The sequence below is a fragment of the Bos taurus genome, chromosome 12, assembly GCF_002263795.3.
Source record: "Bos taurus isolate L1 Dominette 01449 registration number 42190680 breed Hereford chromosome 12, ARS-UCD2.0, whole genome shotgun sequence".
In the NCBI taxonomy this organism is placed as follows: domain Eukaryota; kingdom Metazoa; phylum Chordata; class Mammalia; order Artiodactyla; family Bovidae; genus Bos; species Bos taurus.
Window position 1 is genome coordinate 32917294 of NC_037339.1, and position 25731 is coordinate 32943024.

The 25731-nt window shown below is 43.9% G+C and overlaps 1 protein-coding gene across 5 annotated transcripts in view; it reads right to left on the reverse strand.

Moving 5' to 3' along the window:
• WASF3 (WASP family member 3) overlaps nt 1–25731 on the reverse strand; it is an 80023-nt gene that overhangs the window by 3552 nt on the left and 50740 nt on the right. For 4 of the 5 annotated variants that reach the window (XM_059892106.1, XM_005213793.4, XM_005213794.5 and 1 more), the window contains 6 exons: nt 16668–16802; nt 14459–14612; nt 10450–10567; nt 6417–6592; nt 2114–2377; nt 312–679 (listed from right to left, as the gene is read on the reverse strand). In XM_059892106.1, the coding sequence (XP_059748089.1) occupies nt 312–679; nt 2114–2377; nt 6417–6592; nt 10450–10567; nt 14459–14612; nt 16668–16802 (1215 nt within the window). Of the gene's footprint in view, nt 1–311; nt 680–2113; nt 2378–3187; nt 3355–6416; nt 6593–10449; nt 10568–14458; nt 14613–16667; nt 16803–25731 lie in introns of all 5 variants that reach the window. The other variant, XM_005213798.5, reaches the window with a different exon arrangement.

Below are 25731 nucleotides of genomic sequence, written 5' to 3' on the forward strand. Positions count from 1 at the left end.
TAGATCACTGACAGGAGCTCATTTTCTTTAATTTATACTTTTGACCTTAGAGTAAGATGCAGTGAAAAAAAGAAGATCCAATTAATTGATGATCATTTTTATAATCTATTCCTAGTCAAGTAAAGCTTTCCTGAATTCTCAGTGCTTTATCACCGTGTTTACTTGGTGCTGAAAAAACACATCAGCTGTTAAAAAAAAACAAAACCGAGGCTCCTGTCACCCTCTCCTAAACGCCATCTGGTGGAGGTTGGAGCTGCTGGAAACCGAGGAGGCCATGGCTGGTGGGCCGCTGTCCTGGGACGGGCACTCACCCATCCGGATGGCGGCGAGGAGGTCGCTGCGGGCGTCGCTGACAGGCGGCTGCACAGCCTCCTGCCTCTTGGCTTCAGCCCCCGGAGGGGCGTGCATTGGGGAGGAGGAGAGCGAGGAGCCGGCACCTGGAGGGCCGGGCGGGGGCGGTGGGGGGCCTGGGGGCGGCGGGGCTGTGACCACAAGCCCACCGGAGGGAGGGTGGGGAGGGCCAGCGTAGGCGGATCCGGCGGAGGCTGGGAAGGGGGGCTGCAGGGGCATCTGGAGGGGGCAGACGAAAGCAGTTTGTGCGGAGGGGATCACGGGTGGGGGCGGGGGCGGTGGGGGTCCTGAGGGGCTGTAATACTCCGTGATCTGAGCCGGCAGCATCCTGTCAGAGACAGGAAGCAAAGAATCACTAGAGAGCAATGGCTGGTCCCATCCTCAGAGGGTATCCCCCACCTCGGAGACAGCAGCCCCACCCCCCAAGACACTGCCCACGCTGTCATGTGAAACACTGCAGGACGCAAACAACCATGCTTTGGACCACAGGTCATCACAAGTCACTGTGATGGGATTCAAGATGGTCTGCTGACGTGCACCAAATGATAACCACTGGAAAAGGTGACGTCTACAGAGCGCTGGACAGCTGACTGCAGCACAAAGAAGGCAGGACAAGGCATTGTTACACGGGGGCATCTCAGAAAAGGTGCTTGGAAATCTGTCTTATAAGGGTTCTGAGGCCAATCAGATTGGCAAATTCTGTATTTTACATCCCGTCCCCATATAAATTCCCCAAAGCCCACAAAGCCCATCAGAACATCCAAAGCTTCGAAAACCCCTCCAGCCAAGAAACCTGCAGAGTTCTATTTAGCTGAGGGTTTTCCAAACCAACTGGACCACAAACTCTCTCTGCCTGACACTCAGAGCCTCAGAACACTCTGTGGGAACCCTGAGTTACAGATAACCAAATTGCAGGGACCGTCTAAGACCCTGCGGTCGGAGAGAAAACCTCTGGGGGCTGAGGGATGTACGTTTAGAGCGCCACCCTCGCTGCTCCAGAGTGGAGAAAACCCTGTCCGTGGAAACACGTGTTCAATCCCCTGGGTGCCAACTGGGAGGGACTAAACTCTTGAAAGACTGAGCTTAAGCCAAAAAGACTGCTTACCAAAATACAGGCAGTGCTTAACTTAATAAGCCCTTAACATGAGGATCTTTTTTTAGGAGATGTTTGAACCTTTCCCAAAAGACACAGAACAACAGGACCTGGAGGCAGAATGACATTTGGGTGCCCAGAGGCCAGGGCTACGTGCATCCACGTCTAAGAAGTCCTGTGTTGCTTATTATCGTTGTCTCCTTTGAGATTCGGATTCTCTGGAGCATTTGGGACCCGCTCACAAAACTGGCACGTTGTCCTTTGCCAAGGCCCTGGCTTGATCATTCAAACACAAAGATAATGTGTGTTCACGAACATAGACACAAACCTGAGGCTTATGTGTAATAAAAGGGGAGCGGCGTGACCCTGCCTTTCCTAACAGAGTTTCTCATAACGGATGGTATCTGCACCCGCTCATTCCTGGCTGCATCCTAGCCTCCAGAGTTCGGCTCAGTGTTCAGTGTTAGTCCCTCAGTCATGTCCGACTCTTTGTGACCCCATGGACTGTAGCCCACCAGGCTCCTCTGTCTATAGACTTCCCCAGGCAAGAATACTGGAGGGGGCTGCCATTTCCTTCTCCAGGTTATTCAGTGACAATTCCTCATCACCCACCCGCAAGACCCCCATGCAATGGTGAGCCCCAGAGTGAGCCCAAGATGGGGTATTTACCCGTAGTCGGCTGGGGCCATGGGTGCGGGGGCCTGGGGGCCCTCCGTGGCCTGCGGTGGGGGTGGTGGGGGCTGCTGGGGCCTGTTCAGGGCCAGGTGCCGGGCCGAGGCTGACGGGGGCCGGAACTCGTGCTCGGGGGCCTGGGCTGCCGGCCCGTGGGACGGGGCGTCACCTGCTCCGTAGGAAGGGGTCCCAGGCTGCGGGTGCAGAGAGTGGTTGGGGGTGGCCGGGTACGAGTAATCCGTGACATCCGATGCATGGGACCTGCGGGCCAGAGCCAGGGGTGGGAGAAAGTGGCGTCAGTTAAGAAGACTTCCCCCACCCCGGCCACCAGGCATCAGCGTACATTTAAATCAGAACACGGCAAGGCACAGAAATCACACGCTTATTCCCTGTACTATCGACAAGGTCGAGGCCCACAAGAGCTTCCAAGCACAATGCAATCATGACTTTAGCGGCAAAGCTCCAGGGTTAGGAGGTTTCAGAGCCACAGCTGTGAAGTGCGTGATCAGACAGACGGACAAGCGACAGACAGCACAGCCCCCTTCACAGCATCGCAGCGGACACGTTTGTAAGACAGGAGCCTCCAAGACAGGGCGCTGAACTTGAAAACGGCATCCAAGGTGGAAGATTTCAGCGGCGATTAAACTGAGAGCGTATAACTAGACCTTAACAAATGGCAGATGAATCGGGGGAAAAAAAATGAACGGTAAGAACAGAGAAAGAAGTCAAGAATGAGGTGAGTGGTAGTCTTCTTGAACAGGAGAGATGTATTTATGGCCAAAAGAGAGAGAAGGAACACAGTGCCGCAGGCAGAAGCCCTCTTGCTGCCTCCAAGGCTTGCGGGAGAGAGAAACTCTGAAAGGGTGCACGCGTCTCCGTGTTAGTTGGCAGAGTTCAGAAGAATGCTGGGACCCTGGGGGTACCGCTGGGGGTGGGAAGGGCTGGGCAGCGCCGCAGGGCGTTAGTCACCCGGGTTATGGGACGTGTGGTCAGTACAGGGCAGAGCATCCTCTCGTGACGCCGAAGCAGGGGGCCGTGGGGGCGGGGACCGGAGCAAGCGGAAGCACAAACCCGGCGGGCGTCCTGTGCTCTGCCGCGCCCCCCGCCTGCTGCAGCTTCCTCGCGTCACTCATGAACTCAATGCCCATCTTCCTTCTCTCCCACTCTTCTCTTCTGGTCCTGACTTTTCTCACACTTATTTGCTGGCTTCTGTTGGGATTCAGCTTGTGTCTCTCTCTCTGAAGGGAAGAGGCAAACACACGTCGGGTCTTTGGAATTCAGACAGCAGCTTCCCCAGGACATCACTGCATAGAAAAGTTCTCTAAATGGCAAAAGACTACTGTTTTGGTTTTTTTTTCCTTTTTTCTTCCCTAATTTCAATATAAACATAATTTGTAACTCACTTCCTTTTTCCCTCATGTACAGTATGAACTGTACATTATGGTGTGCATATGACTGTCTTTTGAACTATGCCAACTGTTGGCAAGGGAGTTAAAAATATTTTCAGTGGGGGAAGAATCTGACCTGTTCTTAGTTTTAGCGTATTTTAAAAATGTAGATACCTGAAACTCTGGATTCCCTGATGATGGGAGCGTGGCCCCGTGTGGGTAACTGTGTCATAGCCGGGGTACAACTTTCAAATGGAAACAAACTTATCTACAGGCTACAGAGTGCTTCTGATGGGGTGAGGAGCCGGGGCTGGAAATATCATGGCACAATTCAGAGCTCTGTTCTGTAAGGTTCGGGGTGATAGAGGGCCGAATGGAGGCAATGGAGGACAAAACTGGATGGAGGACAGATGCGAGCAGGGCATGCCCAATGTCGGGAATTACAGCAGGAGAGCCTGGGGGGCAGGGCTCTGTGACGGTGGTGGGGTGGAGTGGAGAGGGGGCTGACTGGTCACTCGAGGTGTCACTGCCCCTGTTCAGGGGACACTGGTAGGCTGGACAAGAGATGAGGAGGAGGGTGACTGCTGAGCGAAAAGCACCCCCCAACAGCAAGGCAGAATCAGCCTCAGGAGACATGGCACTCGTGTGAGCCCGGGCGGGTGGTCCTGAAGCTGCAGGGGCACCAGGAGTTATCTGTTAGGGGAAAGAGAATGTGGAAGAGTGAAGAAAAGATGGGACAGGAGGAAGGGTCAGCAGTGGAGACTCAGTGGGAGAAGCAAATGAAGCCCTCGGGGTTCTGCGGGAGGGCAGGGTCGAGTGGCTGCGACCCAGGGTCAGGCAGCTGCAACACCCAGAACAGGGCGAGGAAGGGGGAAGCACAGGGGCGGGGGGGGCACCCTGCTTCCCAACTGATGTGGGGAGCCAGGGACAAGCATTTGATCAAGGCCCATCCTAAACGTATGCTTAGAATCAAACCATTCCTGATGATCTACAAAGAGAGTGAAAACTTATCATTAGTTTGTGTGATGAGCTGAAAATGTATTACTTACAAGAATAAATTATATACATACCATCAAACTTAATGCTCAAATTTCCCTCAGTTACCCTGAGTACATCCATTAAAAACCACGTTTCTAAATAACACTTAAAACAGGAACGTGTGAAAGTCGCTCAGTTGCGTTTGACTGTTTGCAATCCCATGGACTGTAGCCCACCAGGCTCCTCTGTCCAAGGGATTCTCCAGCAAGAATACTGGAGTGGGTAGCCATTCCCTTCTCCAGGGGCTCTTCCCAACCCAGGGATTGGCCCAGGTCTCCCACACTGCAGGCGATTCTTTGTTCTCTGAGCTACCAGAGAAGCCCAGGAATATGAGACATTATAAAATCAAAAGGTAAATAACACAGGGCAGACTTCAATTTCATTAAGTAAAAAATATACACATGTACAGAAAAAAGACCAAAAAGAGAAATACACTAAAATACAAAAACAGTGGTTTCTCTGGTAATAAGATTATGAATAATTTTTTCCAAATATAAAAATTTAATCTTATTTTATAATAAGAAAACTGTTATACTTTCATAAAATAAAAAGTATCCAAAATAATTTAAGGGCTATAATCCATCAATTTTATACCCAGCATGGCACGTCTAATCTGATTCCAGAATGAATATCGATTAATTCAACTGAAAGATTTTTAAAAACTCATTTTTCCATCTGAACCTATGGAAAGACTTATGTATGGATTATTACAAAGTGTACGTTTTGCACGAATAAACAGTCAGAGCTTAGCCGGAGAAAACCGAGCAGCAGATATGACATCCTGGGAGCTGTGAAGTTCACGTACTTCTCACCCAAAGAACTATGAGCGGAAGTGTATCTTCAGTCTTACTTTCTACAGAGATAAACTGACACAAAGACTAAAACTTGAGGCTACAGCTCAGTTAAAGCTCCAGGAATTGTCAGATCATTACCTGATAACAGCTTCTACAGAAAAATCTAGACCCTGCGTCAGTCAGTGACCGGCAGCCCTTGTGGGGAAGTGTATTTATGGGAACTGTACCCACCGAGCACTAAGCATCTTCTGTACATTAGTCTGAGCTAAACATGGAGGTTAATACGCATTTCTTAAAACACAGATTTATTGCAAGGTCCAGGTTACTGCTGATGTAAGAATTCTCTATTCACGTTTTTAAATGCCGATGGAAGAGCCCACCTTTACAGAAGCAGAAATACGAAATTAACTGTAAATTACAATTACTGGTCAGTTCTTCCTGTCCAGTGAAGCCCTTTTGGGATAGATGCTGCTTAGGGACCATGTCTTTCACATCTGCAAGAAAACAGTTTTACTGAATTGCTAACAATTCTTAAATTCCTAAGAGAATTCTCCTCCTGCAATTAGAATACGTAAGATTAGCAAACTGAAAGGGGCGGGGGGAAACTTTGTTCATCCCTTTTGGAAAGGTTATCAAGAAGAACAATGAAGTTATTCCTTGATCACATCAATCGCTACCAATCATTTCAGATACCAAGTGGCAAAGGAAAAGCAAAATTCTAAGCAAAAGAGGCAGAGAAAGAATGAAACGATTATCAAAATGAAAATGCCAGTTATGGGCAGGTACTAAGCCCAAATTCAGAATCGAGGTTAAAATAGTACATCTTGATTAGTAGAATGATTAAGTGAAGTCACAGATGGAAAATGATGCAAAGTAACCCAACACCAAACAAAACTAAAGTATTATTTCAAACTCAAAACATATGCAACACTCATCTTTAGGGAAAGTTTGGAAACACACTGTGGTCCATATAAACACAAAGCCGTGCTACGCTTCCACTTACAGGGAAGCCAAGCCCCGCTCACCCTCACAACGCATGCATGCACACGCGCACGCGCGCACACACACACACACACACACCTAGTGTCTGGGGACAAGGATCCTTCAGAAGACGCTCCGTGGTGTGCGCTCTGTGATAACCTGGTGTCAGGTCTAAGCTCTTTGTCATACGCCATCATATTCCATTCTTGGCGCCTGTTTCTGGCTTTTCTAACCTTTTTCACCTCCCGGGTTGTGCCATCTATACGCTTTTGCTCCTGACGTCCAAGGAGGAAGGCAAGCGTGCCGAGACAGAGGGAAGGAAAAGAGCAGGTTAGTGCGGTTGCCACGGCAGCAGTGAGCCTGGGGTGCAGACAGGGCGGGCCCCTTTCCATCACTCCCGGGTCGAGAACCTCCTAACACCCTCGCCCAACTCAGACCCAACCAAGAAAACAGACACTTACTAATTTAACACCAACACGTAAAAGTTACTATGCTGCAGTTTCAAGAGTTGCTTACCATCATTTTTGGTCAAGAATTCTCACCTCACTAAGATTTAGCTTCTTTTCAGTGTACGATACTTCTAGATCTATTTTATACACATGAAATACCTGCCTGCTCCAGAGACATCATTTCCCACCCTTATACTGCTCTGACTTGTTAATGTGTAATTATCTGTCACAAAATAATTTTAAGTGTTCAGTTTCAAAAGGATTATTTCAGAATATTTGAGTGAACCCTGCAACTAGCTTAACACAAACTAAAAACAAGGTTAAGAACTTACCTTCCCTCTCACTCCTGCTCCAGATCTACTTTGCCAGTAAAAATGTCTTCAATAAATAACTTGGGTTCTATGCAGGTGCTTTTTTAAAGGTGAGGACCCTACTTCCATATGTGTTTATATGTCCTTCCTGCTCCCCTCGTGAAATCTGATGATCTTCGGGAAACCGATCTATGAGCCTTTAAGTCCTACGCCCCCCTTACAGCCCCTCCACACGTGGCTCTGCAATGAACAAATCCAGGTAACAAGATGTTCACTATGGCTGGGGCACCTGCCAAGCCCGGAAGGTATGAATGGAAAACAAGAGAGGACAGGTGTCTGCCCTCATGGGGATTGCGATCTCACCCAAGCTGAACTCCCAACTGTCAATGGAAAGGAACCATTAAAAACTACATTTTAAAATTTTAAATAAATGAAGATAATGCCTAATAACAATAGCGATAATCTTCACAACTGGAGGAGTCCTTTTAGGGGCATAAACTGGTCCAGTCCTGAGAGGGTCAAGAGCAAGAGGGTGGCACCTTTCAAAATTTTAAGTCCACACTGCACTGCTGGGAACTGACCCTGAAGAAATACCTGTACCTGAGTACAGGTACCCCTCCAGTGCTGTATCAGGGACAGTTTGGAAGCAACCTAAATACTCATTAATTCATTAACTGGTAAATAGCTCATGAAGTATCCAAACTTTGGAATATAATACAACTATTAAGAAGAACAAAGTACATCTTTATTATATCATGATATGGATATGTCTGTATCTATTGTACACCTGTATTATGAATGCACAGCTGTTACCAGAGGGCAGTTATGCCTGGGAAAGGGAGACACTCACCTCCAAATTTTCTAAACACATGTGTTTACTTCAGGATGGGTTGGGCATTTTACAACTGGTGTGTACTGTCTGAATGCTTTTAAAATCAAGAGAAAGAAAAGGAGGGAGATTTCTCTGGATTCCAACATACCTCCTGCTTGAGAGTCACTGTCTTCGACTAATTAATAGCTATCACCCTTACTTTTAAGAGATGAATGCTGAGTGGGTAGGGACAAGTGTGGTGGTATCTGCCACTCTCTTTACAATGGCTCAGCCTCCAATCTACCCATCAATGCACGGCCGACACACACACACACACACAAGCTGACTATGATGTAACACTGACCCTGACACATCTGCACCTGGCTACGCCGCCTACATGAAGACCCCAAGGCTGTCCCCAGCTCCTTTTTACACCTGGATGATCTCAGCTGCTGCTATTTAGAACGCTGCTCCATCCTGAAGCCCCACCACCTCCACGCACACACTCCGCTCAGCCAGCCTCTTCTATCTGTATCTCAGGGACAGACCTCCTCCCCTCTCCACATCCTCCCCCACGGTCACCTCGCCTCCTGCTGCCCACCCCCGACAAAGCCACCCGATCCCTCACTTTCCAGCTCTGCAACTTCAGCCTGACACCAACGTCGTTATTTGCATGACTTAAAAAAATGTTTTTACACCAGCAAACGAAGGAAATTTCATGTTCAGAAACAACGGATGTCTTCTCCCCAAATTTTCTAAATTAATTCTTCCTTCCCATGGGTTTGTCTGTTCCAAATAAGAGTGTGACTCCTGGGGTTTCTAGAATCCTGGGAAATGAAGGCTACCTTGCCTCGTTTTCTGTTCCTATAGAAAGCAGATTTTGTATTAAAAATGTCAAATTTCTTTCCCTCCTTATGAGTTCCAGAGGATGGCATGACTTTTTTTAATGTTTGTTTCCCCCACTCAACTCTCATCTCCATGAGGGTGATAGTCCTTTCTTTTACATCACAGCCTTTAGAAGGCATTCAAAAAAGAACCACTATACAAATGAATGAAGGAGAAATTCTCATCAGAATTTTATGTGTTTGAGGCACACAGGATGAGACAAAACCACCAAGGAAATGACAAATAATTCTGTACTGAGGGTAATCACACACAGTCGACAAGACTGCTTTCCCCTGAAGAACACTGGTGGAAAAGTTAAATATTTTTGCCAAAATGAACACTGCTGCTTCGAGGGAATTCTGGGAGGCCATCTGAAAGGAGGCATGCTTTAAAGGAGAGAACTTGTAAAGTCTTAGGATTCTGCCCTGGTGCCATGAAGAGGTTTGGGGATTCAGAGCCACAGGCCTTCAAATCTCCGTTCTTCTTTGGAGAGATCAGCATCTTCCCATTCTGCACTTCAGTCCTTAGCAGTGTCTTTGCTTGAATATTGCTCCACTTGAACACCCAGCAACCCTTCCAAGATTCCCCATTAAATCGCTCCAACGGGATTCTCCAGGCAAGAATACCGGAGCAGGTTGCCATGCTGTTCTCCAGGGGATCTTCCCGACCCAGGGATCGAACCTGGGTCTCCTGCATTGCAGGCGGATTCTTTACCATCTGAGCCCCCTGGCAAACCCCAAGAAGAGCACACAGATGACAATCTGAGATATTCCCTCCCAGGATTTGAGGTAACGTTTCACACCTGCAGTCTGCGACTGCCGTGCTCCCTTTCTGAAATCCTGTCTTCCAGTCTCCAGTCCTCTTCCATCCTGAACTGTCACTCCTGCGGCGCCAGCACCTCCTAGTTGTCTCAAGCCTCCAGGGAGCCGGCCCACAAAATGCTAATGAGCTCTTAACTCACACACTAGATGGTCATTTTTTAAAACATCATTCATATATCAAAGGCTTGGCAACTAATTGCCTTTGGAGAATTAACTGATTTTCAGTCATTTAAGTCTAATTTCTGGGCCCCAAAGAGACAATTTTCAAAATAGAAGTTCCTGAACCCGAGGGTGGGTTTGTCCCTCTAAGAGTGTTTGCAAGGCAGGCACCTCAGTTCTCCTGCCTACGACCACCCCACCAAAGGGAAGCAGCTCATTTTCAGGAAATACTATCCTCTCAGTGTGCTGACCACACATGCTTTTCCATCCGATACGAACCTCTCTCACCAAGGTCTTAATTACAGTTAGGTGGCAGCCCAACAATTAATAATGTTAAAAATGCCAAAAGCAGATAATTCTAACTGATATGGAAGGTTGACTGCTTTATGAAATTTGAAAGTGCAAGAGAAAAGTTATAAAATGCAGTGACAAAACTGAAATTTTTGCCACTACTTTTATGAAAGCAAAGCAAGTTTTAGAGAATAAATCAATAGAATTTATTGCCAGTAGTACTGTATTACTGTGTTAGATTGAATGGTATCTTCATGTGAAGAATGCAACCTCTAGAAAAACTTCAGCACAAAACCCAGCATCTCAACTGTTTAAAAAAATGTACGGATCTTTAAATCTCTAATTTCTAAGCAAGCATCTCAATTACACATTTATATGAACATTTCCCATACTTGAATTCTTTACCTTTTGACGTCTTTTCTCTTTCCTTTTGTCTTCCGTGTCCTGTAGCATTTTTTCTTTCCAGAGGTCAAAGAAATAGGAAGGATCAGTATAGAACTTCAGCCCATCCTTCTTATCATCTCTGTAAATCAATGTATTACAAGTCAGGTGGGAAAAAAAGGTTGTATGTTTTCGTATCAGAGAAGGCAGTGGCACCCCACTCTAGTACTCTTGCCTGGAAAATCCCATGGACGGAGGAGCCTGGAAGGCTGCAGTCCATGGGGTCGCTGAGGGTCGGACGAGACTGAGCGACTTTACTTTCACTTTTCACTTTCATGTGTTGGAAAAGGAAATGGCAACCCACTCCAGTGTTCTTGCCTGGAGAATCCCAGGGATGGGGGAGCCTGGTGGGCTGCCGTCTATGGGGTCGCACATATGGGGTGATTATTAATGTTCATTTAAACTCACAAGATAACATCTGCATGAGGAATCTGAACTATCCTATACTCTCTGAAGTCTCCCAATTTTTCTTATTTGAAAAAAATGTGTGAACATGCAGTAACAGCAGTTTTTTCTAGAATAATTAAGTAAAAACTACTCTTGCATATTTAGATTTAGAAAACTGCTACCCCAAAATCACAATATGGCTCATAAACAGCAATATTTAATACCACAATTATTTCAAGGTATGTTCTGTTTATTCTAATGGGGGCTACATATAGAGATGGATGGATCTCTTAGCACATATATGTTCACTTCTATTCTGGAGCAACAAGGCTATTTGGATAAAAATTAGCAAGCACTCTGCCTTTTTTTTAAAAATCAGGTTTGCCCAACATCTATAATTCAATTAGGAAAGGAGCAGAATATTCACGGTGCATACACGTAACTCGGATAGAAAGTGGTGACCTAGATACTTTCCAAATGGAAAGTCTTAGTCACTCAGTCATGTCATGTTGTGACCCCTGGGGCTGTAACCCACCAGGCTCCTCTGTCCATGGAACTCTGCAGGCAAGAATACCGGAGTGGGTTGCCATTCCCTTCTCCAGGGTTCTAAATGGAAGTAACTCACAAAGAAAATTCACTTGCAGCTATTTAGTTTTCAAGAACTGCTATAATTACTATATATTAAAAAATATTTCAAGTCTTTATATGCTACTCATTCATCACAAAGTCAATAAAATGCAGCCAACATGGACGTGGACCCAAAGTTGTAATATACATCAATAGACAGCAAAGCTCAAAATAATCATGTTAAGAAGTGAACACTCTATCTGCTAATGCTTTAAAAACAGTATGTGACCTATATATTACCTTCAAGAGGAAGCAAAACATTTTCACTTAAAGACAGCATTTCAATTAGTCATTTGAGGCATACAGAGAAAGAAAAAAAAATCAGAGAAATAAGTAAAGAGTTTGTGGCCCAGTAGTCAAACAAAGTGACATGAATTACTCGAGGGAAACTAGTCTTGAAGTCCCTGCTATGCCGGGTTCTCTAAGCTTCTCAGCATCAAATGATAAGCCAGGCTCTCAGGAGGGTGATCTGGCAATTCTCTGCCTGGAAGTCGCTAACAAACCAGCACAATCCACTCTGTACTTCAATTCTTTAGTTATTTAAAATCCTCTCTCTTCCCAATTTCCTAGTGACAAGCAACCTGCATTATTGGGATTTTACTGAAAACATTGTTGTGAAAAATATAAACTATTGCCCTAAGATACTACTAGGTTGTCAATATAGTTGAGGACATAGAAAAACTGAGCAGCAACTTGCTGCAATTTTAAAATGTATAAAATGCATCTTCTTTTTTCAAAAGTGGAGCTAATACTTTGATGAGGAGTTACTACTTAATGGAACAAATATGTATAATAACTTAAGCAAACGTTAACCTTGACACCAGAATACAAGCAGAAATATTCTATGTTTATTGCAACTAAACACTTGACTTTTCAGTCACACTGTACTTATTTAAAACTGTGTTGTCACTGTCATATGTAAATCCAACTGCAAAAGTTTGTGTTTTTTCCTACCAAAATATTTCTGCATTAATAAAAAGTAGATTTGAGTTGGCATGACTATTTTTAAACACACTATTAAAAGATATTTTTCTTTTCTATAAAACTGAATATACACAATATATATGAGCATCAATTTATTTTATGCAATTAAAAATTTTAACCACCACAAATATTTAATCATGATCTTGATTAGTCAAATATAAGTGGTTCATTGAGTTTTCTGGGTTTCTTTTTTCCTTTATAACAAAATATTTAGTGAGGTTTCTTAGGAAAATTTTAGTAAGTTCTCTGGCTCTGGAATAAATAAAGCTGAAATTGCCCCCAGAAAAATGTCTGCTGAACAAAAGCAAATTCACAAGTTAAAGCATTAGGCTTCCCATCCCATCTCACCTCTAGCTTGTCACAGAGCCACGGTTTGAGTTCCTGGAGTCACATGACAAATTCCCACTGGCTATCTATTTTACATACAGCAGAGCGGGAGGCAGGACGGAGGTACAAGAGGGAGGGGAAATGTGTACACCTATGACAGATTCATGTTGATGTACGGCAGAAACCAACACAGTATTATAAAGCAATTATCCTTCAATTAAAAATAAATTTTAAAAAGGTAAAAAAAAAATTAGGTTTACAATACTACTATTAATCTTTAAGTTGAGTATCTAAAGACTCCAGAAACATACATTTGTTTCATAGAAAAATGTGGTATCCTGATCCTCTCCCATCACAGCTTCCATGGAATCCCTATTTCATTTCCTGGAGCATCTTTCTGTCCATGCTGAAGAAAGGGATGCAGTCTGAATGACTACTTTCCCAGTAGAGCTGCAATAAAGGATGGAGCCAAACATCTCCTTTTGGACCCCGAGAAAGGACAGGAATTCAGACCAAGAGAACCCCTGGGCACTGCCTGAGAGGGGCTACCAGACTCAGGAGAACAGTAACGGATGTGGAGGACTCAGTGAATTCAGGAAGGTGGGGGCACCACCCAGTGGAGCTAATCCTGGGGGGCTGCGAGGATCACCCCCACCAGTCTAAGCTCATCAGAGGCTGAGGAGCGAGCTCTACAGGGGGTGAGAGATGGGGACGAACAGAGAATTACTGGGTAGGCCAAAAAGTTCGTTCGGGTTTTCCTGTAGCTGTTCCAAAAAACCCAAATGAACCTGTTAGCCAACCCAATACATGGAAACAGGAAAGAACTCAGTGACGCGGCAGCAGGTCGGAGAGGAGTTCTAAAGAGCATTTTTAGTGTCTTCATAATAATTTTTGTACAGTTTATTTTTCGTTCTTTTTCTAGGAAGTTTGGTCCTGATAGAGTGTCCTACCAATTCAAATGAAAGGATACCTTCTTGATTCTACATTCACTCTTAGAAAACCCAACACTGCAGAACACACGTTTCTGAATTAAATAACACATGTCTGCGGGGCTGAAATGCTGAGACAGGTACTTGGCTGCATTAGAGATGAATTATGCAACTCCTTTAAACTTGACTTTGAACGTGAGGATCAACACAATCACACACCATTACTATGTAATGTGCCATCTTTTACTCACGATATCTGCATCTGAAAGCTAACATCAGAGCTCACACTTCCCTTGGTAAGCTTATCTGTATTTTGAAATACTCAAACTTTAGAAATTCTGTAAATCACTAATGTCATCATGGTTGTTTTTGTTGTTGAGCTGCTAAGAGTCGACTCTTTTGTGACCCCAAGGACTGTAGCCTGCCAGGCTCCTCTGTCCATGTAATTCTCCAGGCAAGAACCCACTGGAGTGGGTTGTCTTTTCCTTCTCCAGGGCATCTTCCTGACCCAGGGATCGAACCTACGTGTCTCCTGCCTCTCCTGCATTGGCAGGAGGGTTCTTTACCATCTGTGCCACCTGGGAAGCCCAATTTCATCCTGGATAACACTGCAGTAATTATTCTCAAAGTCTGAAAAGATCTTTTCACCACACTGCCCACCTCTCTCAACTTACTTACCTGAGAGGCTCTGGGGACGCACCTGCACACAGAAGACCTACCTGTACGGTGTAAGGATGTTCAGAGGAGGCGGTTTATCGCTCTGGTTGTAAATATCAGCAACAGGATTAGGAATGCTGTTCTTTGAAACCACCTGCTGGTCTTGGACTGTGGAACTTTTGAAAGCCTTTTTCATGTTGATATCCTGTAGTGACACTGTTTAGAGAAAAGTCCCCCAAGTCGGGTTATGTGGAAATATTTTGAACCGTTTAGAAACAAGTATAATTTGATTCACAATCATAAACATCTCCTAGAATAGCCGAATACATAACATCTATTCTAGCAGAATAATAGTACCTACTATTGTTCATTTAAAATCATGTTTACTAGTATGCACAACCCCTCCCTCTGATAAACAACAGTAATCTCTATAAATCATGTCTTTCCTTCTTTTGTGGCAATATAATGATTTCATTGAGCCTAATTATGAGTGCATCATTCTTTACTTAAATAGCATTTCTCAGAAACCACACAGGGATAAAGTTATGAGTGTAATAGGTATGTAAACACAAAGGTTCGGGGTATCCAGGGGGAGGGGAACCATTCAAACAGTTAATACGTCTGCAAAAAATACACCAATGTAGAAAGTGTATTACGTTTTTCTGACAGTAATATTAAGGAGAAATGGTAAAGCTTTTCAGCACACCTAGAGTTCTGAAAATTAAGCAGCATGATACAAATCTGCACTAAGGAGTCTGAGAGAAGCAGGCTATTTACACTCATTTCTTGAGTCTGAACGGCATACTGCATCTCAGGTATCAACTCATCTGACCTTGACATGACTTTTTGAGGTGGGTGTACAGGCACATTCACCCATTGGACCAATGAGGCTGACGGTCAGGGGTGTTAAATGACCTTTCCAAGATTGCCCAACAGAGTGGCAGGATCACATAGAGCATAGATTTCCTGACTTGGTCAAGGATTCTTCTATAGGAATATCCACCAAAGAAAGTCTTAAGGGAGAATACTGATTGGGAAGGGAATGTAAGGCTATATAAAATGTGCTGTAGAATCTCACGATGCTAACCTTTTCCAGGGTAAAGTTTATCACAAGCATCACAACTGCAAGAGTCAACAAAAAGCTGAATAAAGACAAATATTTTTAAAATCATTTTTTATACCATTTGAAAAGTATATGATTGATTTAAAATATTAAAACTCCTTGTCTGAATAGACCCAGTAGCTATTCAAACTTTTCCTTTTAAATAAAAGACACATTTTAAAATTAAATTAAAAAGAGCACATCTCTAACTTCCTACTTTCTGTTGGAAAAGTAAGAATGTTCATAACAAATATTAAAGTCTCAATGTTCTACACTTGTTAAATTTTTAGTTCACTAATCTAATTTTGACCTTTGAAACAGATCTGAAGATAAGAAAACATGTTTTTTTGAGTGATGAGGGATGAATTTCATAAATAACTACATTAAAAAAAACTTTCAGTTTTTATTAATACTGCTATTGAAGGCCTAGTAGAAAAATAAGATGCTAGGATCATTTTAATGCCAGCAGGGAAACTGTAACTGCCTATATAAAGGGAAAAATAATTTTTAATTTGAGTGTTTTCTTCAAAGTAAATATAAAATGGCACATCTTGATTTGGGGGGATAGTTTTTTCCCCCCAAAATAGTCTTTTATTTGAAAGAGACAAAAAGCAAAAAATTTTTTAAGGGATTGTTGAATTTTAATTTTTTTTGAAACTATCCCAATTTCAGGGAACGTCATCAAAATGACCATCAGTTAACTTCACAGCACCTGTGGATATTCACTTTGTTTCAGAGGCCTGAAGCCCTTCATTTCTGGGCAATTAAGTCAGCAGGATCAGCTCAATTACTTATAATCGGTCCTAAGCGGGGCAGAGGGTACAGGGCTCTCTTAGCTGGACAGCATCTTCGGAGTGAGTCTGTGATTTTTCTGGTAAGAAAGTATCTTTCCAATAACTACCAGTAACCTCCATTAGGACTTCTAACACTGAATGCATTCAGAGAGTCCTTTAAAACAAATACTGCGTGTGTCGTTTATTTACAAATTGAGTGTGGTTCACAAGGTAGACCAGATGTGACTCTTAATTACTAAGTAACCCTGCGCTGTGGGTTTTTCCCCTTGCTTTTCTTCTAGGAAAAGACGAGATGAAGGATGAGCACACGACCTCAAGGAAGCAGCAGGGTGACTCCCTGCCCTCCTTCAGCATCACTCTCCAGGGATGACCTACCCTCTTCCACCGTGGAATCCAGCTGGGTGACCTTGACAGCGAGGCGATCAATCCTGTCCTGCAGAGAGTTTGCGCGGATGTAGAAGTTGTTGGCCTCGTTGAACAGCTCTCCGAATATGTCCTCAGCATGTTTGCCTGCAGAAGGCACCAACAGAAGACCGCCTGTCAGAGGCCACACTCTCACCCAAGCCCAGCGCCAACCTCCACACGTGTGGTTTTGTGCAAATCATCACAAAATGCATCACTATCAAAGGCCTGTAGGATTTTTCAAAATTTATTAGGAATACTCACATGTATCTGAAAGTGACCCCAAGTTGTAGGATTTTTAAATGACCCAGATAATACAGAATTTTTACTATGAGCTTTCCGACCCCACCAAGTTGCTTCCCACTAAATTAAGCTTCTTTGGGAAAAAACTAGCTCTCATTTTGCATGCTTTACGCATACACAGTTCAGGACCTGAACTTTCCTTTTACTTCCCAAGTAAACAAATTTGATTCAACAAATCATGTTGGCTTCTAAATTCAGGGTTTTAACCTCATTCACAATCAGCAACGTCAGATATCTTATACAGTGCCTCACACTTCCAATGGCATTAAATTCTTCTAATTCATATTTCAAAATCTAGGTATACAATGCTAACTCTGGCCCTCCCTAAAAATCAGTATGTTGAATTCTGAGTTAAACTTTTCTGTACAGATCTCTTCTTTCCCGTGAGTGCGAGACATACCTCCCATCTTCCTTAAAGTGTAATTAATAACATTTCTGAAAATTTCACAAGATCGGAATCAGTATCTGCTTTCACTCAATTTCCAAATCCTAACACCATTCCTTTACTCACTCAACAAACATTTAATAACTGCCTACTAAGCATGCAAGGTGCATTGGAGAAGGAAATGGCAACCCACTCCAGTGTTCTTGCCTGGAGAATCCCAGGGACGGGGGAGCCTGGTGGGCTGCCGTCTCTGGGGTCGCATAGAGTTGGAAACAACTGAAGCGACTTAGCAGCAGCAGCAGCAAGCATGCAAGGAGCATGAGTGCTAGATGCTACGGCATGAGTACGTTTAGTTCTTTAAGAAACGGCTAAACCGTCCTCCAGAGTGGCTGGACCATCCTGCGTTCCCACCAGCAATGAACGAGAGCTCCTGTTGCTCTCCACCCTCGTCCGCGCCTGGTGCTGTCAGTGTTTTATGTTTCGGCCGCTCTGATAGGTGTGTTTTATCTTGTTTTAAGCTGCGTTCCCCTGAAGACTGTGATGTGGAGCATCTTTTCATGGGCTTGTTTGCCATCTGCACATCTTCTCCAGTGAGAGGTCTGTTCGGATCTTTCGCCCATTTTTCAAACAAGTTGTTTATGTTTTTTATTGCTGAGTTTTAAGAGTTCTTTGGATATATTTTGGATAATGGTCCTTTATCAGATTACGTCTTTTGGAAACATCTTCTCCCAGTTGTTGGCCTTCTCCACAATATCTTTTATAGAACATAAGTTTTTAATTTGGATAAAGTCCAGCTTATCAATTATTTCTTTCACTGTCATGCCTTTTTAGTACCGTATCTAAAAAGTCACAGTCATATCCGAGGTCATCTAGATTTTCTCCTTTGCTATCTTTGAGGAATTTCATTGTTTTACATCTAGGTCTACGATCCATTTTGACTTAATTTTTGTGACGGGTATAAGATGCATTGGTTTTATCTGCATATTCTATCAACTTATCACTCAAAAGAGAAGAGAGCCTGAACCTTCCCGGAAGAAGAGTCACCTGGAGCGAGAATAACTGTAACGCTTTCACCGCGCTTTACAGTTTACACGGTGCTCTCACACTCACTCTCCTTAGTCTTTGCTGTGAACCCCGAGACTATCACCTCCACGGGAGTTAAGAACCACCTGTGCCCACTGGGCGTCCCCAGCTGTCCCCACCTGGGACAGAGCCTTCTGGCACCACCTGTATGATGACTGAGAACTCATGAGCCAAACACGGAGCTACTGCTCCCGCCTTCCAGGTGACTAAGCTGAGCACCAGGTGGTCCGTCCAGACACCGTGCCGAGAAAGTGGGAGGAACAGATGAAACGACAACGTGGGTCTCCTATCTTCTGATTCCCTGCCTTAGCACGTACTTCCCTCAGCTTTCTTGGCTAGAGATCAGCAACTTCCCATGAATTATCTCAGGTCATGAGACACTTGGAAATGTCCTGCTTACTTAATAAAATGGACTGAAATATTCTGCTGCTTCAGTGGTTACTCCTAGATACTGGATAAGCATCTCTTAAGAATTGAAAATCTGTATAATTTCATGAATTCTAACAGTGTAACTGTCTTAATAACAGGAATGCTGTCTGAGGAAATAAGATTAAGAAAGGAATCAATGAACACCACTAAAAATGGGAGTGGGGACTTTGACTTCTTATCTCAGTTAAGCAGTAGCTCGTTTCTCCTGAAGCTGAAAACCTGCGATGCAGCTCTCTGGAGTCACCTGAAATACTGCCGACAGTCCCCACTCACGCGATATACAAAATGGTTCCAAAAGGCAAACCAATTAAAAAAAAAAAGAGTCTTCAGATGAATTATGCATGCTTTTAAACACTGTAACTAGATGCGGCGTCCAATGGTAATGGCTGTTTGCTGCCTTTATTATGAACTTCCCGAGCAAGCCTTGTGTGTCTAATTACCTAATAGACATCTCCATGCTGGTGTCCTGTAAGAATCGCAATCCCTGGACAAGTTCTCATAGGAGCTCATGTTCCCATTAACTCAAACCCACACCTCTACATGCAAAGGCATGGTCCACCCGCGATGAAGCCCCAGAAAGAACAGAGTCACCGTGACTGCTCCCTCCCTCCACTGGCAGACACCAAACCTCTCCTGCGCCCACCCGCTGAGCTCCGGCCCTTCCTGTTTCTCTCCTGAATTACATCAACAGCTTTGTTTTCCTGGGTCCAGATTCACCTTCCATCCTTAAATCTGCACATCAGGATGCTGCTATTCCAACCCTTCATTGCTCCCATCATCTCAAGACCAAACCCAATGCTCTGAGCAGGCATGGGGACCCCGTGCACTTTCGCTCTGTCCTTTTTCTGGGCTCCAGCAGAACACACTGCCTAAACCCTCCCCACTTGCTCATAGATGCTGTTAGTCCTCTGCGTGTTCAAACCCCTTCATGCTGTCACCTCACTCAGAAGAAGAGATGAAGGCGGGCAGTGACTCAGAAGGTTCTGCCGGGTCCAGTTCAGTGAACTTCCGGGCCCATCCCCTGCTGCCATCTCCCTCGCACGTTCCTGCCAACCAAACGGCCCTGCGGATGCTCAGACACGCCCGCTCCTGCCCAGGCTTTCGTATCTCCTGTACCTCCCGCCTGGACCACTTCTGTCACCCAGGTCTAGACCCAAATGTCATCTTCCAAGGGAGATGTTCTCTAGCTAAATGGCAATCACCTCTCTGTATACACACTCACAGATGTAAACAAACCCCCACACACCCCCCGCCCCATCCCCTCCCTGCTATGTTGTTCTCTGAGCACTCGCCGCCACATAAGTTATACACTTGTATTTAGTGATCCTGTTTCCGGCCTGCCTCCTTCCACAAGAACACACGATCCAGGACAGGGGGACTCTATGCATTGCTACATCAATCACCAAGGTCTAGGGCGTGTCTGGCTTATTGTAGGTGCTCAAAAAGAGATTTGAAGAAACGAACAAAAATGCACACACTTAAAACTCATCCTTCGGGAAGCAGACTGGGGTCTGTGAGATCAGAGGCCCCTCCCTGTGTCCTCAGATACCCAGAGGACATCTTAGTCACAGGACACATCCTACACGCCTCCTCTTGGCTCTTTTACACAAGTCCTGTAAGGGCGTGGGCCACGCCTGTGGTCTCTGCACTGATTGCGCTAGCCAGTGCTCAGCATCTCTTGAATAAAAACACATAACCTGTACCAGTGTTTTCTCATCCACAAGGACACAGCCAACAAAGGCTCCCAGCTCAGGTACATTTGGGAAATGCTGGACTAGAAAGATGAAACATGTATACGCCTCAGGCGTCTCAAAATCTTTAACATGCCCGCGTGTGTTGGGGTTCCGCAGGGCAAGCACTGTGGACATCACATTTTCAAACTGACTGGTTTTGAAACACCAGTAACGCCTTTCAGACCGTTTTCTGAAGCCCGTGTGGGAAGACGCCTGCCCATTCAGCTGTACGACCTGGAGACAAAGCGCCGTGTTCCAAATGGTTTGGATTCAAGTCTAGCAGCTGTTTTTTTGGAATGTCAGATGTAATCAAAATGGAACCAACTAATTTTTTTCTACTTGACCATTCATGGTTTAAAAAAAAAATTCCAGTGCAACTCCAAGAAAACCCCTTTCCCTTCAGCGCTGCAGAAATCTAATTAATAGCAACAGTGTGTACCACTGACAACTCAGGCATGGACAGCACAGCCTCTTCCTGAAGCGACTTGAATGTTCTCAAAACACACTCTGCAGATGCTAAACAGGCCAAAAAGGATCAATATCACGGACCCTCCACCTTCACTGCTTAATCCTATTTGAAAAAACATAACAGACGCTCTACTCCCTTTGGAAGTTCTCGATTTATAAAAACAAACAGAAATTAAAGACTTGCAAACTTAATCTTCTACTAGCTGCTGGAAGCTGACAAGTGACTAAAGAGAAGAAAATAGGAGGAACTATATTTTCTGATGAACGAGAATAAAGCGTTGCAACCACAGCATTCAGTTCTACGAACAGTAACTCGTTCGAAGAGCTTAATTTGACTCACTCTTCCAATGGCAAGTCCGATAATAGCTGAACCGAACTAATTCTGAATTAAAGACCACGAAGAGGTAAGAGCCACTGATTCATTCTTAACTGACAAAAAACCAATTAGGGATTTATCTGTACCACACGAGTTTGAGTCCAAGCTCAAAAAATCTTGTTGGGAAGGAAGGGAGCAAGGAACGGGGCAACGGGCAGAGGGTGATCTCTCAATAAATGAGTATTTGGTAGGAAGGATGCAGACAGGTGTCAGGGGTGTGTGAAGCAGGCAAGAAGCGGGTAAACCCAGTCCTGGAATCACCACCGTAGGCAGATGGGGCAGGACGTGCCAGTGCAGAGGCAAAGCAGAGGGCTGAGATGGCAGAAGGGGGATGTCTGGTTCTCCCGGAATAGCTTTTATTTTCCCAGTGAAATAAGCAAATCATTCGCTCACAATCTGGGATGGGGGGCTGTGGGGAGAAAAGATGCAAAACAGGCAGGAAACTAATTAGTGCAGGAATTACAGTGTGACTGCCGAGCAGCCCTGAACGCCCACCTGAGGAAGGCTGCTGATTTCATGTCCCTCTCCTTTTCTGACACAAGCACTTAAAGATACAAACTTCCCTCTGAGCACCTCTTTACATAAATCCCACAAATACGTTGGTGATTCTGTGTGTTCATTACCGGTGCAGTGAGAGTTTGCAATTTCCTTTTTGGGTTCTTCTTTGACCCAAGGATTAATTTAGAAGCTGCCGTTTGATTTTCCAATATGTGAGAACTATCTAGAAAGATTATTAGAATTATTTTCTCATTAACATCATGCTCTTGGTGGCATAAGTCTCTTCAAATATATTATTTTATGGCCAAGCGCATGCCCCATCTTAGAGAGGGAGCATTAAAAGAACGTATATTCTGCAGGTGGGAGTTTTGTGTTCTACAAACATGGATGAAGTCAGCCTAGCTGGCAGTGTCGTTCAAACCTCCCATATCCTGGTAAGTTGTGATCCTTAGAATCTGTCTTTCCCAGTTCTGGGGCAGTGGTTTGTCCTGTGACCTCAGTTCTCTGATGATCTAAGAGAAGCTGCTGAGATCTTTTCTTGTGCAGGTGGGTGGGAGTTCCACGTCTGGAATGCCAGGCTGGGGTCATCTGTGGTTCCTGCTTCTTTCTGTAACTTCTCTTTTTCTTAATCGAGTGTCACGCTTTTCTCCCTTCCCATGAGTCTCCTATTTTTGGCTGGATCACGTGTGTAAAAGGCTGGTAGAGGATGAAGCAGACATAGTAGACCTACCCTTATGAAAGGCCCTGTGTCAAGGAGGAACACAGCTGAGACTGCTGATTATCACAGTCATGGACTGATAGAAGAGTGGTGTCATGGATTAGACAATCTTAGAAAAAAACATTAAAAACCTTGAAAATCTCCCCTCAATGTTTTTAGGTGATAATAACAGTGCAGATCACAATGATCAGAGAGACACCTGTAAGTCACTTATGATACATTACCATAGGCCTATGAACTCATGAGATGGGAAGAACACAGCTGATAAAGGCAGAGAGGTTTGATGGCTGGCTCTCCACGTGAGCTAGGAAGAATTAGTCTGCATTTAAATCTTGCCACATTGCAGTCGGCCCGGGGCAGGGAGAGGTGAGAAACAACCCTGGTGTCATTACTTCTGTTGAGGAAACACTTCTGATGCTCTAGGTGAGTGATGGGTTAGGGAAAACACTTCAGTTTCCAACAGCCCTGTCTTTGTGAGGAGGGGATTCTTCTACTTGCCTCCAATTCTGTGGCCAACAGAGCCTTACTTTACATATACAGGTACACAGGAATGCTTACCTCCTTCACTGGCTTTCTATTTTTATCCACAAGAAATGCAAACATGTATCTCAGTTTGAGGCAGTAAATTTTAAAAAATTCATGCTGTTTCTTCTAGTCAACTCTGTCTAGTACATAAACACCTCTTCTCTTAAAGCACCCTTAACCTAGCCTGAACCTGCCTGGTGATGAACTTGTGATCTATCTCTTGAATATATTATGTTTAATCTTCCCTTTTTCCCCTCAAATATTCCATTTGGCTAAAAACATCCAAGAAATCTATTCAGTGCATGCCTTCAAAACACTTAAAATCTCTCTTCTGACTAGAACTGCACTTGGTATAATCAATTAACACAACCCTGAACTTCAGATCCAATTACATAAAGCAAATGTGTTATGCTGCAAGCCATCAAGGGAGTATTTTCATTCAATTTAGCATTTGCTTTGATATGAGACATAATACATAAAGAGTATTAATAAAAATACTAATCACTAATTTAAAAACTGAGAAGAAAACAGACTTCCCTTCTCATTTATACAAGTACTCAATGTAGAAATTAAATGGAAAATAGGTTTTGTAATAGTTTTTTTTTAAGAGACTCATGTTTAAAACTGATAGAGTCTCAAAATTTTTATACCATTGGTAAGGATGATCTTATCTCTGTGGGAGGAAGCTTGATGACATATAAGATGAAAGAAATCTTTTTAAAAAAAGAGAGAGATGCCAAAAAAGATTTGAGATGTCAGTACTAGTTTTATACAAGAATTATGACAGTGTCTCCCCAAACAAACATATGTATGCCCAACAGCAAGATAATGGTTATTCATGGTATATCAATATAATACAGTAATCTCTAGCTATTAAAAATGTATCTTAGATGCTGAATATATACCGAGTATAGGCTACAAAACCAGATGTATGAGAAATCACTTTTAGAATGATATATATGAACCATTATCAATGACTTCCTGTGATTAATTAAAAAAATTGTAATTTTTTCCTTTCATGTTATCCTGTGCTAAGTTCTCTATACTATCTTATTAGTACCATCAAATATAACCAAAAACTCTGGGCAGGGGGTACCTAAGGTCTAATTCCTTTCCTTGTGCCATCTTGGAGGCCTTCGTAAGAAAGGAAAAGAAAGCTATTACTGCAAGAACGTAGACAGAGAAGTGGAAACTGGCTTGGGAGGCACAGAAATGGATTTGACACAAATGCTCTGTCTCCTTTTTAAAGCAAATTCTATTAGAATTACATTATAATGTCAGAAGGAATTTGATTGCAAGACACTAATTTTAATTGAGCAACTAGGTGATAAGAACAAGAGCACTCAGATCATTAATCAAGGAAAATGATGAAAAAGCACTCTCGATTCAATGTTAATTGCTACACTAAACTGCCATTATTTGAAGGAAAAAAAATCAATACTCCATTGCTGGAAAACCAAGTAACACACTAATTTTTCCCCCCCCTCACTGAAGTAAAGTTGATTTACATATTATTTTCATTTCAGTTATATTACACAGTGATTCAATATTTTTACAGGCTATATACTGCATTAAAAGCTGTTACAAGATAATGGCTATAATTCCCTGTGCTGTATTAGAAGATTCTTGTTGCTTATCTGCTTTATACACAGTAGTTTGTATCTCTTAATCCCACGCCTCTATCTTGCCCCTCCCTCTGCCCACTGGTAACCACTAGCTTGTTTTCTGTATCTGTGAGTCTGTTTCTGGTTTGCAATATACATTCATTTATTTTCTAGATTCCACATATAAGGGATGCACAGTATGTCCTTCTCTGACACTTATTTCACCAAGTATAATACTCTCTCGGTCCATCCACATCGCTGCAAATGGCAGACTTCCATTCTTTTTATGGCAGAGCAATATTCTACTGTGTGTATGTGTGCGTCTGTAGCCCACTGTCTCTATCCATCGGTCGTCAATGGACAGTCAGGCTGCTTCCATGCTCAGTGCTTATAAACAGTGCTGCTATGAACACTGGGGTTGTTGAAAAACATTTTCAAGTTAGTATTTACATTTTCTTCTGGATATAAATCCAGGAGTGGAATCGCTGGGTCACACGGTAGTTTTGTTTGCATTCTGAGGGACTATTTGGTATCTATTATCCCCTCATGACACTGAACTGTCCCCCCACAGATGTGAAGAGAACCAGAGAGACACCAGAGGTGCACCAGACCCGAAAAGACCAAAGAGACGCCTTCTGGCCCTGGCTCTGTTCTTTCTCCCCTAGACCCACGAGACCAGTGCTTCCTAGCCTTTTTGACACCCGGGGACCAATTTTGTGGCAGACAGTTTTTCCACGGATCAGGGGCAGGGGGTTGGTTTCCGGATGATCCGACACACTACAGTTTCTCTGCTCTTTATCTCTAATTTAACATCACCACTGACCTGACGGGAGGTAGTGGTCTGCGGCCCAGGGGTTGGGGACCGTTGCACTAGAGAACTAGTGACTCCAGATTAGAGGACACCCTGGTTTCACC